Source organism: Antechinus flavipes, chromosome 6 (assembly GCF_016432865.1).
Source record: "Antechinus flavipes isolate AdamAnt ecotype Samford, QLD, Australia chromosome 6, AdamAnt_v2, whole genome shotgun sequence".
Taxonomy (NCBI): domain Eukaryota; kingdom Metazoa; phylum Chordata; class Mammalia; order Dasyuromorphia; family Dasyuridae; genus Antechinus; species Antechinus flavipes.
Genome location: NC_067403.1, coordinates 165,307,714 through 165,322,095, shown reverse-complemented (window position 1 = coordinate 165,322,095; position 14,382 = coordinate 165,307,714). Strand labels below are relative to the sequence as shown.

Sequence of the window (14,382 nt, the reverse complement as noted above, 5' to 3'; positions counted from 1 at the left end):
AATATTTCATTTAGATTAGAAATTTGCAATTTCCTCTCTGACAATATTTATAAATATATACACATACATATAAAGACATACATTGGGGCAGCTAGTTGGTGCAGTGAATAATTCCTGGCTGTGTGACCCTGGGCAAGTCACTTAACCCCAATTGCCTCAGCAAAAAAAAAGAACATATCAATATAGATTTACATACTTGTGTATATAATCTCTTTCTCTGTTCCTCCTTTCCCCCACTTTCTCTCTTCTCTTTTTTTATTTCCCTCTGTTTCTCTCTTTGTCTCTGTCACGGCTTCTCTCTTTGACTCTCCCTCTCTTTATCTCCCTGTTTCTCTGTCCTACATTTGCACATATATGTATATATACACACATATACATATATATGTGGTATGTATGAATGGCACACACATGAACTTAGACTAGAATAAAAAGATGAAGTCGGCAGTGATTTTCTCCCCCCTTTCCTACCTCTATTACAAGAGTCTGTCAGTAGTAAACTTCCTTCCTGCTATCCTCTGTAATGGAAGCCTCCCATGCCCTACCTGGAATGGAACTCCATGGCGCTTTCTGTCCCTGGGGAAAGGTTTGATCAGTTCCCATCTGGCTCGGATGTGACTAAGGGAAGGCTTCTGGTTCAAGGAAGCAATCAGATATAAAGGCGGAAACATCCCCTTCGTTCCCCCCAAAAAGCAGCTGGTAAATGAGGAGAGACCAGGTACACGCTGGGGAGGGCACGGGGGAGTGGAGGGCTCGGGAGAATTGCTCCGAAGATTGTTAACTGGGACTTTTTGGCTCTGAACGTTAAGCAAGGAAACCCCATGAGTGGTGAGCTAAATGTTCGGGTTTTTTAAAGGGAATTTAGCTTTGCTACTTTGCCGCGGCTCGGCCCAGGAGAACCCGTGATTGTAATGAACAGAAGCCGGCTGCTGGGGTCTTTCTGTCAGGGGGACGAGGGGGAGAAAGGAGCCCACAGCCCCCGGGGCAGACCGGCAGGCAGTTATCCTGGGTACCAAGGAAGCCTTCCTACATCCAAGGTGATAATGTGAATACGTGTCTGAAGCTCAGGAAAGGGTTTTCAGAACAGCCTCGGGACTGTGACCTCGGTCTCTGGGTCTCCTTTCTTCCCTTTCTCCCCTCCTTCTCTCTGTCCTCCTCACTTTTCTCTCTCTCCCTCTGTCTCTTCCTCCCTCCTGTTTCTATTCCCCTTTTGTTTTATTGCATGTTTCCATTTCTTTTCTTTTCTCTGTCTTTCTCCCTCCCATCTTGCCTCTCTCCTGTCTCTTTTTTATTTTCTCTGTTTCCCTCTATCTCTGTCCCTTCCTCTCTCCCCTTCCCTCCCTTCCTCTACCTCTCCTCAGACATTTACTAACTGTAATCCTGGATAAAAGGAGAATAATAATAGTCCCTATCTCACTGTGAGATAGACAAATGAGACAATATATGCAAAGTGCTTCGCAAGCCTTAAATCACTGTGGAAATGTTAGCCGAGATGAGGATGATGTAAAGGCATTTGTAAGATATTCATTAAAATATTAGGGCATAATTTATTATGCAAATTATTCACATGATTAGTTTAATATGTAAGCCATTTATGGACAGGAAACATCCCTTTTTAGTTTCATTTTTTAAATGGTGACATAGGGCATGTATATAAGACAGTACATTTGCCAAAGAAGTGGTGGAAAAATATTGGTTGATTGATTCTTGAATGTTGTCTGGAGAATGGATACACAAGGAGTTATTCCCCTACAGGAAGTGCTGAAAGAGCTGGCCTGTTGACTATCTTTTGGGCAAGGAGAGCCCCTTCCAATAATTAGCTCTTCTTCTTCCTTTCCACTGATGGTGAGTTCTGCTCACAGCTTTTCTGCCATCTTGTCTTTCAGGTACTATAAGACCACCGTATTGCTCATGTGTTTTGCCGTACCCACGTTGGTGCCCTGGTACGTCTGGGGAGAGAGTATATGGAATTCCTACTTCCTGGCCTTCATCCTCCGTTATACCATCTCCCTCAATGTCACCTGGTTGGTCAACAGCGCTGCCCACATGTATGGCAACCGGCCCTTTGACAAGCACATCAGTCCCCGGGAGAACCCATTTGTCACTTTGGGTGCCATCGGTGAGTGGGGAGCATAAGGACCTGTAAAGCAAGGGAGCTGTGACTTGGTTTGGGGGGGCTGATAGTCATACAAGCACCCTGAGGAGTCATCAGTAATGGCTGAAGAAGTGGGTGATATCTTCTCCAATTGCTTCACAGAGTGCTGTGGCAACCACAGCTATAAAAACAAAGATCACATTTTTGAATGAGAGAGATGGGAAGAAAGAAGATTCATAAGTTTTATAGAAATAGGACAGAGAAAAAGCAGTTTTTTAAAATAAAAATCAAGAACTAATCAACACACAAATTACTACCCCAAAGAGTTAAGGATCACAATATAGCTTGCAAGCCCAGGTCCCACAGACTTTTGGCTCATATAGACCAGGTCTAATCTAAACCCAAGAAATCATAATCTCTCTTTGGCTCATTGTGCCCCAACTCAGAGCTTATTCTTGGAAAAATCTCAAAAGAAAGCTTTTATCTCCACAAATGAGGGCAAAATAAGTCCCCCAGATTCCACCCAGATTTAATGTACAAGGCAGCCACTAGAAAATGGAGAAAATAAAAAGGACTTATAGGAACTTATAAATAATGTATAAACACATAAAGAACACAAAACCATAAAGCAAAACCCACAATTATCCCTTTTCTTCTGTTTAGTTCTGCTTTTCAAAGCTCCTCTTTGAGGGGAAACAAGCTTGGAGTAACTAGACAGGAAATATTCTCCAACATTCTGATGGGTTTCACTTTACCTCATAATGGTGAGTATAGATATGTAGGTTCAAAGTGCCAGAACTCAGACTGTCCCCAAATGGAAACTGCCTTCCCATTGGAACCTAAGCAAACAACTTAAGGTAATAGTGGAAGGCAAAGAACAGATCCCTTGCTGACTTGTAGTCCATTGTTGCTCCTCTAGCTACAAGAGCCAGGTGCTCACCCTTCTTTCCTACAAAAAGCTGTATTACTCAGGGACTCCTTCTGTAATGGAAGCTTAGACTCTAGAACTCAAGAATCTGAGAAACCGTCCCCAAGGCCAGTGCTACTTCAGGAATCTCCCTGCTCTGTTTCAAAGCCTGGATTCTGGGACAATGTGATGAAGAAAATATGAATCCTCCTTTATCCAAGATGCTGGGATTCAGAAATTTTCACCACTTGGATAATGAGGTTCCCTCTTCACAGCTTCAAGGCTGGGCCCCAAACCTCTCCCCTGAGGCTTCCTATGCCTTCAGAGGCAGCCATTAATGGTGAAATAGCTTTAAGGTAGCCATTAATGGCTCCTAAAGAGACAAGGACCCCAGGTCTATTCTTGCCCCTCTGAGGAGGGTAGCAAGGACTTGAGGAGGAATATTCCCTTTCTATATTCATTCACAAGAATACAAGTCCACCATTTCATTTTGGAGGCATCCTAAGTCATAAATACTTAGTCAGGAGATGTCCTAACTCCCTTCAGTGCTATGCAGTTGGGCATTTTCACATTCTCCAAAGAAAAATACTTTCAGATGTCTCAAACAAAGACTTTCCTTCTTGTAAGCTCTTCAATTTCATTGGGAAACCTTTCTTGATCAAACCCCCATAGTAACAATGGAATTGAACACAGGTGGGATGCAAAACCACTGCCATTAGTGTGCTATTGCCTTCTTTGTAATTGTTATATCTTTTTTTTTTTTACTGGAATTTCATCCTAACACTGTCAGTCCACATGCTTCTGATAGAATTTGGTAAGATTGCTGCCATTTATCTGAGAATTGCAAAAGCATTGAGAAATGGGAGAAAAGACTCCTAGCAGATGTTTGAGAAGATTTATGAGAAATATGACAGCTGTCTAAGTAGTTGAAGAACTTTACAGGTGTCCTCAAAGTACATCAGCAGCAGCTGAGGATGATTATTCCCCTCACCCAGGGCTATGAAGTTTCTTTATTTAAAGGCCCACAAAACAAAGTTTTGTTTTTACTATAGTCTGGCCTGTAACAGTCTGAGGGACAATGAACTGGCCCTCTATTTAAAAAGTTTGAGGATCCCTGAACTAGGATATGTAGATTTGTTTCACTTGGCTTCTGAGGAGATCTAACCCCACTTTCATCACTACATCAATACCAACACAAGCAAATAGGCAAGTCAAAGCAAAGCAGGAGGAGGCCTTTCCCCTCAGACCTGGTGTGGGTACCCAGGAGCACATCCCCAAGAGAAAGAGCAGCCTCCCATTTCCCAGCTCACCAGCTCTACCTCTATCCTAGCCCCCAGTGAAGAAATGGCCAATGGTAAATCCTCCTTACCACCAACCTCAACTATTGATTAATTGCTACCAATGGGCCAGGCAAACCATTCTAGATAAAGCAGAGAAGGCAGCCACAGAGTCTCATCCTGGACACTGTCAAATGATTCAATATTAGAAGCAAATAAAATTTTATCATCTGAACCAACACTGAAAAAGATGCATTTGTACACTAGCTTTATCTCCCCTCAGTACTCCAGCCAATCTGGACCTTGCTGCAAAACCTTAAGAACCACTGGGACTTTCCTTCTGCCTTGAAGCTGCCTCTTCCTAAGCAGGTTATCCATCTCTTTCCTTTTCTCTGTCTCTCTTTCTCCTTCCCATCTTGCCTCTCCTGTTTTATATATATCATCACATGCATACCAAGTTGGGAAATTTAAAAACTAAATTCCTTTGCCTAGAAATTTCTCCCCTTTTCAAAATTCTGTCTATCTCTCAAGGCCCCACTCAAGTCTCATTTCCCCTGGGAAGTCTTTCCTAATCACTGTAGCCTCTTCTGATCACAGTAATGGCATTTCCCAAATCAAAAGAAAGGAAGGAAACAATTCATTAGAATTAGGTGCTTTATAAATATTATCTCATTTGATCCTCCTCACAACCCTGGGAAGTAACTGATATTATTATCCATATTTTAAAGATTAAGAAACTGAAACAGATGGGAGGTAAGTGATATTATTATCCATATTTTACAGTTGAAGAAACTGAGGCAGATGGAAATCGAGGCAGACTTGTCCAGGGTCACATAGCTAGTATCTGTAAGAAGTCCAGATTTCAACTCGGGTCTTTCTGACCTGTGCCATCAGCTACCTGTGGACACATTGGGACAAACAGCCTAATTAAAAACAATCCCTTGGTAAAAACATCCTTAAATGGACTTTTTTTCTTGAAATTTCTATTTCTAACAGAATTTGGGACATATGGTGACCAAACCTATAATATAGATTGTATGTCTCATTCACTGAGCTGTTAGCATATAAAACCCTTTTTTAGGATTTGTATCATGACTATTTCCAAAAGGGATCAGGATGCAGCTTACAAAATTAAATACAACACAAAATAAGGCACTTCAAAATAAAAATAAAAATAGAACCAAGCCCATTTAACAGGGGTAGAAAAAGCAAATTTTACTGGGCATCTGGAATGAATTAGTTGTTGCTATTGAGTCCCAAATTTAGCTCTATTTCCAGGCAGCTAAGGCAAAGAAGGAACACAATTCTCATTGTGTAATAATGTAAAATATGCAAATTCATCAAGAGATAAAGGTTTTTTTTTCCTTTCCCTCCACTCCATCCCTTTTCTTTTCTGTTTATAACTCCCCCTTGGCCCTGGATGGATTCTTAGATATGGGATATTGGGAAGTATGGTAGAGTCTCTTCAACCACTGTTTAGGAGAAAATGAAGATATTTTATTTTAATGGACATTTCTTATATTGATTTTCTGTAAAAGCTGAGTGTTTGACATAAATATAAATCAATGAAAAATATTTTTCTTTGAGGTTTAACACCAATAACAATAATTAATAATCATAATAAGGATAGATTATTTTCTCATGGTAATTTAATTTAGGGGAGTTCATTCAGTTTGTGAATCTTGATTGGTGAATGACTATAAGCAAACCTAAACCTACTGTAACTAACTTGTCCCAGATAAATCTTCATATCCATCCCATCCTGGACTCCTTGCCCTGCCCTGATGCTACCCTTTGCCCCCCTTCTCCCTTTCACCTTTTGCTCTTGGAACAACAATCAAAACAGCACCACCATCACTTCTGGAAAGGGTCAGTAAATTAACAAACATTTATATAAAGAGACTACTTTGTGCCAGGCACCTGGGGCACAAAGAAAATCAAGGATAGTCCCTGCCTTTACAAAGCTCATAATCTTATGGGAGAGAGAAAACATGTAAAAATAATTATGTATTAATAAGTTACAAAAGATAAATTGGAAATAATCAACAGAGGGAAGGCATTAGGATTAGGAGGGAACAGAAGTTATGTTTTTACCTGGGACTTTAAGGAAGCCAGGAAAGCTAGGAGGCAAATATGAGTAATTACTAAGAGAAAAAACTCCCTTCCTTGGCTACCATTCTTTTATATGTGCTGTTTCTGCCATTAGAATATAAGTTCCGGTCTCACTTTTGGTTTTCTATCTCCAGTGTTAACTCCAAACAGCACATAAAAGCACTTAATGCTTTCTGCAGTCAGAACCGAGAAAAATGAATATTTAACATGGTCATGAAGCCATTTCTCACAAATCTCAAACACTGCAAGTGAACCTTTGGCAATTTTTGGACCACATTCAATTTGTGGTTGAATTTTCTAAAGAAAACTTTAGAAAGGCTATCCTTTGTGTCATGGTTTAAAGAGAAACTGTAAGGTAGAACTGATTAATTATATTGTGAAAGTTTAGAAAACTGACATGTATTCTTTCCCAGATGAAAGGCCATCTACTTCCTTTTAGAGCAATCTATGGGCAAAGTCAATATTTTCCTCAAAAAGGAACTTTGGATGTTCTCAGTCATGCTATCTGATAGCCCAGAATTGTTTTGGTTTGCGAAACTTTACTTACATTTTTTGGGGGGTAAGAAAACTTAGTATGAGAATGTCTGATTTTGTGGAATATTTTAACCTGTTGGGCCTTGTGGTATGAATTTACTCAGAAATACATTCCCAGATCAAAGAATAAATTGACCTGCTGAATGGATTTAATGGAGAATGTTTGCCAAATACGATGTGATTGGGTTTTAGTTGCTACTCTGAGCCAACAACTTCATCATCATCAAAATCACTCCCACCACCACTACCACTACTATTATCTTCCTTCTTTCCTCTTTTTCCTTTTCCTCTTCTACCTCTTCTTGTTCTTTTCTTCCTCCTTCTTTTTTCTTTTTAAATTGCTACATTTTTAAAACAGCTAATTTTGACAGCATGATGTAAGTCCCCAACCTTCTTTACAAATAGAGGTGCATTTTCTCTTGTATTCTTTAGAACAAATATAATAATTTTAAAAACCGAATAAATATAAAATATTTTATTACAATATAAAAGAAAAATATGAGAAAACATAATAACAATTTGATATTTTCTGTGGCTCTTTGTTTATATTGTTGTAATCATTAGATATACTATTTCCTTCACTTTTTTATCAGTTCATGTTTTCCCATGCTTCTTGAATTTTTCATATTCATCATTTGTTATGGCACAATAATATTCCACTGTCTACCCCAGTTTTAGCCATTTCCTAATTAGGTATCTTCTTTCTTGTATTTTGTTATTATAAAAAATGCTCCCATAAATATTTTGTTTTTTAGGATATTTTCTTCTCTCTTTGTCCTTCGTGAAGAATATGAAGCAGTGTGGTAGATACAGTATTGGATTTAGAATCAGGAGGAACTGGATTTTAATCCTCCCTGATACACATAGTAGTTATGTGACCTTGTGGAAGTCATGTGATTTTTTTTTTAGACCTCAATTTTCTAAACTAACAAAGTTAATGATAGCAGTTATCTCACTGGGCTGTTTTGAAGATCAAGGGAGATTATACATACACACACACACACACACACATATATATATAGATTATACATATCTATATATGTGTATATACATATAAACACATATATACTTATATTTTATATGTAGATATATTTCTAAATACACATGTATTTTTATGTTCATGTGTGTGTGTGTATTTTTATACACACCCATATATGTATATGGAGAAAGGAAAATCAAATCTAAGGAACCCCTACTCATGGTGTCCTAGGTTTTATATGCCTTAGATAACTGGGAAGCTATGTCAACAGCTCAAATCTGAGATCCCTGTACTAGTTAATTTTTGAGGACAATTTTACTACATCCTTACTAGTTTAACAACTTTATTTTAAAATTTATTTTTATAAGATAATACAATTTATTATCTCTTCCTCCCATCTTTCTCATATTTAAAGAACAGTAAAACAAAATAAAACCCTCTCAATAAGTATGCAGAGTTCAGTAGAATACATTTCTTTATTTGCCATGTCCAAAAATACAGGTTCCATTTTGAATTCTCTGTCCATGATTTTTCTGGTGAGAAGTGGATGGTTAGATTTATCTTCAGTCCTCTGGACTCATGGCTTATCATTGCATTAATTAGAATTCTAAAGTCTTTCAAAGTTCTTTTTCTCTACAATGTTGTTACCACTGATCCTGAACCAAGACACCTATCTCAGAAAGTTGTTATGGGGCTCAGATGAATGAAAACTGAAGCGTTATAGAAATGTCATGGTTATTAGAATGATTATTTTGCATTGGCATTCTGGAAAGAAACTGGCTAATTTTATTATCTGTTTTCTTTGTTTTCTAGGTGAAGGCTTCCATAATTACCATCACACCTTCCCATTCGACTATTCTGCCAGTGAATTTGGCTTAAAATTCAACCCGACCACATGGTTTATTGACTTCATGTCCTGGTTAGGGCTGGCCACTGAGCTTAAACGGGCTCCCAAGCAGATGATCCAAGCCCGTAAAGAGAGGACTGGAGATGGCAGCGCTTGACTATTAGATCTTTATCCAGAATATATACCATTTACGTATTGGTTCTTTATTTTGGGCAATGTCGTCTTGATGTTCATTTTATGGGGATGGGGGGAAAATTGTTGTGGTTTTATTTTGGGAATTATTTATTTTAAGAATCAACTTGTCTAATGTCTCAAATCAAACTCTTCATTGAAATGTAAGAGGAAAAGTCAGCAAAGCTGTTATTTAATGTTAATGTTCCAAGATGTAAGATATGGAATAGTCTTTGTAGTTACATGTCAAATGTACAGTCAAACTTTTTTATAGTCTTGAATCTGACTAGATGAAGGAATTGATTAGTCTTTCTAAATTATGGTGAGCATTAAAAAAAATTAGTGACTAATCAAACGTAGTTTTTGAAACATATTACATGAAGAATCCAGTAGGCAGAGTGAGAAAACAAAAAAAGGCAGGGGGTTAAGTATGCTTTTGAAGAAATTTTATTCAGGGAATGGGTTTGCTTTGTTTTCTTTAAGAAAGAGAGAAATTAGGTAAAATAATATAGAAGAGAAGAAGGAAAATGGCTTAATTATTTTTTTACCCTTTTCCTAAGCTTATTTCCTTCAGTTTCTTTGATAATTTTGTTTTTTGCTCTGCAAACCTTGTGTTTAAAGCTATACACCCAGCTGGTCTTGTAAATTGTGGCTCTTCTCATAGTTATGGTCTTTATTTATATAGGAAACTATTCCCTCTATCAATGTGGTTTGGCACCTTTCTGCAATTTCTAATGTTGGAAAGGTACCCAGAGCACTCAGAGGTGACCAGGGTTACACAACCATTATGTGACAAAGGTAGACTGAAATCAAAGCTTTCCTGGCTTGGAGGTGAGCTTTCGGTCTACTACTCCAGTCTGTCTTTTATCTATTCTCATTGCTAGTGTCTTGTGCAAATATGCCTGGTGCCAAATAAAGTCCTCATTTAAATGTTGACAGAGCTGGTTTATAGTCTAATCAATCACAGTCATTGGTGCATGGGCACTTCACCTACTCTCTCAAAGTAAGTCCATTTATTTTCCACATCAGGCAATCAGATCATAATTAACTGGCATTTATCTAGAATTCAGTGTCTACTAATGTTTAAGTGCATGCAGCATTCATTAAGTTAGCGTCAGAATATTAAATGATGATTACATAATGAGCTTCTGGGTTTTTTTTTAAAATGTGTGACAAGTTGCCTGGTAAGGAGCATGTTGAATTAATGGAGCTTAGTGCCCTTTGTGTTACATGTTAGCAAGCACAAGAGAAAAGCCTTACATTGCTGGCATTTGGAGCACTTTGAAAACAACTATTTTTAGGAAGGATGTAGAATTTTAAATTTAACATTTTTTAAAGAAATTATTTCAATATGAAATTGTCCTTATAATGTACTTGACGCAGAAAGTATTTAACCGTGTTCATTTGTCCATTAATGGTGTGTAAGTTTCAGAGTGATTTACAATAAATGCTTATGAATTAGTTTGTGCATTTGTCCAGATGTTAAAAGTTCTTGTGAAGATCAAAGTATTTCAAGAAAAGTGAAGGAGCAAATAAATAGCTCAGCAATCCTTGTCTTCATGTTTAATTTAGAACAATGGACAGATTACATATTCTGAGATAAAGGAGTGGATTTAGATTCAAATCATAACTCTCACTAACTGTGTGATTTTGAGCTAATCACTTTATCTTTAGGGGCCAATGTTTCTCATCTGTATAATAGAGTGTTGGATTAAAATGACTGCCAAAAATTGCAAGGGCTTTGTTGGGCAAGACACTGAATACATGAATTGTAATTTCCTCATTACTACCTTCTGAAGCCAAGGAACGCAGAAATGAAAAATTAATTTGGGAAGTAAATAGCTGACTAAGAAGGTGACATTTGAGAATGAGATAACAAGGCTCTTGGACCAGGGATAGAATATCCCTAATAAAAGTTGGCAAGAATACTTATTTGGAGTCTTATAAATCTAATTAAGCAGTCTTCAGATTAAAAAAAATTGATAAAAGGGAAAGTTGTACTGAGAAAATGTCAGATACGCCAACTTAATGTTAGGTCTAGATTACTTATTGATTTAAAAATATAAAGAATAAACATTTTAAAATGTATATAGTGATATAGGCCTCATATCCTTTGGGAGTCCTTATTCCAATTTTCACTTTCACTGGCAAGTTGGCTACCCATCTGAAGAATAAATCTCCTCTGCATTCTAAGGATACCTAAAGTACAGTGGAACATATTGTCTGCATGTTCAATTAAGACAAATTAAGCAGATTAAGCAAATTAAGAGACCAGCCTACCACCTGGTATGCAGATGGGACATGTCACAGAAAGCCTGCCCATGGTTTGAAGTCCATGTCAAAGATTTTGCCAAAATATTCATACAGGGCTGGACTCTCATTGGCCATTTACACTCAAATGTAGGGTATCTCAAAGTTTTAGTGTATTTTTAAGCTTTAATAGCTAAAAGTTATTTGCATAAAATAGTCATGGTTCACATGACCACTTTATAGATACCCAAGGTGAGCAGAGAATGACGAATCTTCAGCTCAGTACAAAAATTTAAAGCAATCCTTTCTTAAAGCATAACCTCAAGCTAAGATAGCGGAGAGAGTGACTACAATGGAGGAAGAAGAATATCAGTTGAGATTCTCAAGAGTTAACAGTAAACAAAATCCAAGAATAGAGATAGGAATAAAATTCATGGCTTAATATTTCTAAATACTTATGTTGAAAATTTAGGCTATAAGCAAGAAAAAAAGAATGTATCTCATGACATTTTAAAAGCTTGAGAAACATACTTTCTGAGTAATTAATCATTTTATTAATAAAAGAGGTCAGTGGCAATCTTAAGTGCCAAAGTCCCCTCGTGGAGAAAGGCTTCCATTTATATGCCCTTGGAAGAGTGGGTGCTTTTGAGTCAATCTCAATTATTTTTGAATTGAATCAATTCTGATTGGTTAATAAGTAATGAGAAAAATGAATATTATAATAAGTAACCCACAAAAGTTTGAAAAAAATCCTTGTTCCAATTCAATAATTGGTATCTAATAAGAAGGGAAAATAATCATTTCTTTCAATGTCATTGAGATTTGGTGGGATGAGATCCATGTGGACTATGGTTCTGGGTGGATATACCTTATTCAGATAGGTAAAAAAAGTGTTTAATGTATGTATGATGAGTGGGAAAGGGGTGGGAGTGGTGGTAAGTGTGAAAGTATCATACATTCTGTGAGGAAATCAGGGGACCAAAAGAGGAAAGATATAGAAAACATTTAGGTAAAGAGCAAAGGAGGGAGAAAAGAAGCCATTTTTTATCAGACACCTATACAAAAGAGGAAGTCAGTGAAGAGTTCAAGAAACTGACCCTCAATTCTTGCAAAAAGACATAACAGAGCAGTGATAATTGAAGACTTGAACTATCCAAGCATCCGTGGAAGTGCATTCTGTCTGCCAAAAGCGAGAAAGCTTCTAACTTCTTGACTTGTCTTAATGATGATCTCATCTTTCAATAAGTGGAGAGAGTACCAGGGGCAGAGATGGGATGGATGGGTGAATTCTGTTATAGATCTGATTCTTACTGAACTTGCTGGGGTAGAAATTATGGAACTGTGACATAGAGAACTGGCTCTTTCCTCTTCAAGTTTATGAGAGAGCTAATAGTATCACTTTAGATTTGGGGAAGGCAGAATTCAGAAAGTTCAGAGACAGGAGAGATAGGCTCCTGTGGTCTAAAATTCTATAGGGTAAATAATCTCAAAAGGGATGAGAAACTCTCAAGAATGAAATTCTGAAGACACAAAAGAAAAAAGCATTCACAAGAAAAATGGGAATATCCTGAACAATCCACAAGGAATATACAAATTACCACCTAATCTAGATTAATGTGCATTTGTGTCTGTGTGCATGTTTAAGATATACATCTTTGTCTACGAACTGAAAGCTCAGTTGGATTTCTTGTCACATTGGAAGTTCCCTCTGCTGTGGATCTCCCCCTTTCATTGACTGGTTTCTCCCAGATCTATTTTAAAAAGGAGACAAAGGGCTGGTCGATTCTCCTTTTCTTTTCTTCTTTGGAAATGACAGAATAAAAATGACTGACAGGAACCTGATGAGAAAGGCAAATAAGGATGTAGTAAGGATAATACTTCACTCCCTTGGTGGAATTCAAACCTACTGAGATGAACTATATTCTCAATTTTTAAGAAAAAAAAATAGCAAATGTGATTGCTGTTCTTTGAGAACCTTTCTTTGTATCTTCACTGCTAAGCATATAGTAGGCCCCTATTAATAAATACCTATTGACTGACTGACTGACATCATCAGAGATATTTGAAATATCCTGGTGAATGTAAAAGACATGACAGGTGGGAATAAAATTAATCAAAATAAATGGTGATAATAAGGTGATAAAATATAGGGGTATAGAACTCGTTAAATGGTTAGACTCAGAGTCCAAAGAGTGGCTCTGTGTTCCCTTGGTTCTAGATTTTTACTAGTGTAATTCAAGGATCTATTCCTGATCCTAGGATACTGAATGTTTTATCCATGACTTGGATGAATGGGTAAATGTAGTAGGTTGAATGGGTAGTCCAATGCATTTGCAGATAACATGGAGCTGGAGAGATAGCCAACACCTTGACCTATAGAGAATCAGGATGCAAAAGATCTTGACAGACTGATTGATTCCTTGGGCTGAATCTAATAAGATGAACTTCACTAGGGATAAATATAAAGTCTTATACTTGGATTCGCAAAAATCAGCTTTTCAAAAACAAGGTAGAGGAAGTATAGTTGGACCGCAGTGGATCTGAGAAAGATTTGGACATTTTTGTGGCAGCCCCATGAATCAGTAGTATGACGTGCAGCCAAAAAAAAAAAATAATAAAGCAAATATTATCTTGACCTGCATGAAGTGACATAGCTTTCAGAATAAGACTGGACCACTTGTCTGGGAAATAATAGTGGGTATTCTTTTTGAGAATAGATAAAATAAATATATAAATATAAATAAATAAACTTAAATTTAAAAAATAAAATAAAATAAATAGATTAAACAAAAGAGTCACTGAAGCTCCTTCCAAATGTAAAATTCCACAAATCTGTTTCCAGATGACCTATGAGTCCCTTTATATTTCAAAATCCTTCCAAGACAACCTTATATATTTCTGACGTGGGCCTATTTAAAAGTTCTTTGACATCAAATGAAAACTCTTTAGAGAACTTTCACCTAAAAGACTTAGAGGAATAATATGAACAGTAAGGGGAAGAATATTGAGACCTGGGGAATAGACCTTTCACAATTTAACTTGGAATAAAATCCCTTTATTTAATAAAATTTGTTGGACTAGATGATTTCTGGAGGTTCCTTCCAACCCTAAAATTTTACAAATTATCACCACTGTAACTCTTAAGCTTGGACAGCAAGGTGACACAGTGGACAGAGTGCCTGATTTGAAATCAGGAAGACTCCTCTTACGTTG

The 14,382-nt window shown here is 37.1% G+C and overlaps 1 protein-coding gene across 2 annotated transcripts in view; it reads left to right on the top strand.

Moving 5' to 3' along the window:
* SCD5 (stearoyl-CoA desaturase 5) overlaps window positions 1-10,380 on the top strand; it is a 68,587-nt gene extending 58,207 nt beyond the window's left edge. For both annotated transcript variants that reach the window (XM_051964352.1, XM_051964353.1), the window contains 2 exons: window positions 1,884-2,116; window positions 8,715-10,380. In XM_051964352.1, coding sequence (XP_051820312.1) covers window positions 1,884-2,116; window positions 8,715-8,905 — 424 coding nt within the window. In that variant the 3' untranslated portion in view covers window positions 8,906-10,380. The remainder of the gene's footprint in view (window positions 1-1,883; window positions 2,117-8,714) is intronic.
* Window positions 10,381-14,382: the final 4,002 nt, after the last annotated feature.